The sequence below is a fragment of the Plasmodium sp. gorilla clade G2 genome (genome assembly GCF_900097015.1).
Source record: "Plasmodium sp. gorilla clade G2 genome assembly, chromosome: 12".
In the NCBI taxonomy this organism is placed as follows: domain Eukaryota; phylum Apicomplexa; class Aconoidasida; order Haemosporida; family Plasmodiidae; genus Plasmodium; species Plasmodium adleri (nom. inval.).
In genome coordinates, this window is record NC_041704.1 from 1,500,001 (window position 1) to 1,502,743 (window position 2,743).

At 15.2% G+C, this 2,743-nt stretch overlaps 1 protein-coding gene across 1 annotated transcript in view; it reads right to left on the reverse strand.

The window, feature by feature from the left end:
• Nucleotides 1–734, reverse strand: part of PADL01_1236700 (clustered-asparagine-rich protein) — a gene marked incomplete at both ends in the record, with an annotated part of 1,326 nt that extends 592 nt beyond the window's left edge. Inside the window, one exon of the mRNA XM_028683338.1 lies at nt 1–734. This exon is cut by the window's left edge and continues 592 nt beyond it. Coding sequence (XP_028539525.1) covers nt 1–734 — 734 coding nt within the window.
• Nucleotides 735–2,743: the final 2,009 nt, after the last annotated feature.

The following is a 2,743-nucleotide window of genomic DNA, read 5'->3' on the forward strand; positions in this document are numbered from 1 at the left end:
TCTCCATCTCTATACATATCATTTAAGTTCTTAGCACTATTGTTAAAATTATTATTATTGTTGAGCATAAAATTGTTCTGATTAAGCATAGGATTATTATTCATTTGTTGGTTATTAAAGTTCATATTCATCATCATATTATTATTGTTGTTGTTGTTATTCATATTTTTATTTTTCATATTTCTGTTCATAAAATTGTTTTGAGTGTTTGTTTGGTTATTATTATTATTATTATTACTACTACTACCGTTATTATAAAAATTATAATTGTTCATATTATTATTTCCTTGGAAATTCTCGTTATTGAAATTATTTCCATAGTTAGTAGATCCTTGAGAAAAGTTGGTATTGTTCATATTATTTTTCTGAAAAAAGTTATTATTATTATTATTGTTATTATTGTTAATACTTACATTTGGAACAGCAAACTTAGCCTCAATATTCCTTTCTTCTCCACTCGTATCGATTAAGTTCTTAATATTTTTCAAAACATTTAAGGCCTCTTCATGTGTATTAAATGTAACCAACGCAGTGTTATATATCTTCTTATTAGCAAAGTTATTATTGTTCATTTGTTTCTTACTTTTATTAAAATAACATATGTCTTTAATAAATCCAACATTACCCAATAAAGACCTTAAATGTACATCCGTAATATGTGGAGGAATGTTTTGTATATGCAATTTTGTGTTCAGGACCCCATCAATTGTCGAATTTACGATTTCGTTATTCATCTTATATATGCTTAAATATATTATATTTATTAGTTTATATATATATATATAAATATATATGTATATATTAAAAAATGAAAAAAAAAAAAATATAATATAAAATAAAATAAAATAAAAAAAAAAAAAAAAAAAAAAAAAACACTTTATAAAAATAGCTACTTGTCTCCCTTCCAAAAATAACAATAAACCATATACAAAAATGAACAGTAAAAATGAAAAATATATAAAAATATGTATAAGATGCTTTCTAAATATAAACATATAAATATTATATATATATATATATATATATGTATTTATATATACCTATTCATACCATATATTATTAATAAAAGTAAAATATTCTCTGTGTATACATAATTTTAAAAATATATACTATTAAGCATATAAATATATTATATGGAAAATATAAAGTTAGGTCATAAAATAAAATGATGATAATATAATATGATAATTAATAAAAGCTAATTAAAAAGTATAATAAATTAAGGAAAATAAATGGAAAATGAATAAAATATATGGAAAAAAAAAAATAATAATAAATAAAACACATAATAATATTATATTTATATAATCTAATAATAATAATAATATAATTAACAAAGAATAACTTTATTTTATATTTATTTTTATATATTTATATACTTTATAATAATAATAAGTTTATTTCATTGGAAATAAAGATGAAAAAAAAAAAAAGAAAAAGAATATATATATATTTATATATATATTTTTTTTTATTTATATTTATTTATTAATTTATATATATCTTTAAAATAAAAATAATACAATTATGAAAAAGGAAAACTGAAGAATAAAGGAAATATGAAAAATAAAAAAATAGAAATATATAAAAATGGAAAAATACGAAAAATGTAAAAATGGGGAAAATGTGAATAGATGAAAGAAAAAAGAAAAAAAAAATGAAATGAAATGAAAAAAGAAATATATAAAATATAAATCTTATTTTTTTAAATATATAAAAATATATATTTTTTTTTTTTTTTTTGTTATATAATGTATACATAAAAATATTATATATATATATAATATAAATACAAATATAATATATCCAATATATTATATTATATACATTATTATAATATACATATATATATAATATAATAATATGTAACTATATATATATATATATATATATATATATATAACACAATAATACATATTTTATATTTTCATATATATATATCAAAAAAAAAATGTAAATAATGAAAAATAAAACAAAAAAGAAGGGATATATATATAATATACATATATATATATTTTGTTGTATATATAATAAAAGGAAATAACACTTTTTACATATAAAAATATATATATTTTAAAAAGGAAGAAGAATTATCTATATATGGCATAAGGTACATATATATATTATATATATTATATATATACATTATATATATTATATAATATATATACATACATATATATGTATACATAGAAATACGTAATTTTATATATGTAAAAAAAAAATAAAAAAAAATAAAAAATATTGAGAATAGGGGTCACAGAAAAATAAAAAGGATAAAAATAAGAGTAATTAAAAAAAATTATGGAGTATAAATAATCTAAATAATACAGGAAAAAAAAAAAAATATATAATTTTACATGTAAAAAAAATTAAAATTTTTTTAATATAAAAAAAAATAATAATACCTATAACAATGGGAAAATATTATGAGAAAAAAATTTTTTTTTTAAAATAAATAAATAAATATATATTCGAATCCATAATTCTTTATTTACATAAATATATAATATATATATATTGGAATATATGTTTTATGTATTCCTTATCATAATATTATAATGCATAAAAAAAAAATTTTAATTAAATAAAAATAAATAAAGATTAAAAAATGAGGAAAATTTCCCACCTTTGTTACTAGTAAACAAATGGGGATATCAAGAAGAAATAAAAAATAAAATATAAACTATAAACTATCTTAAATATATATATATATATATTTATATGTATGTATTTATCATTC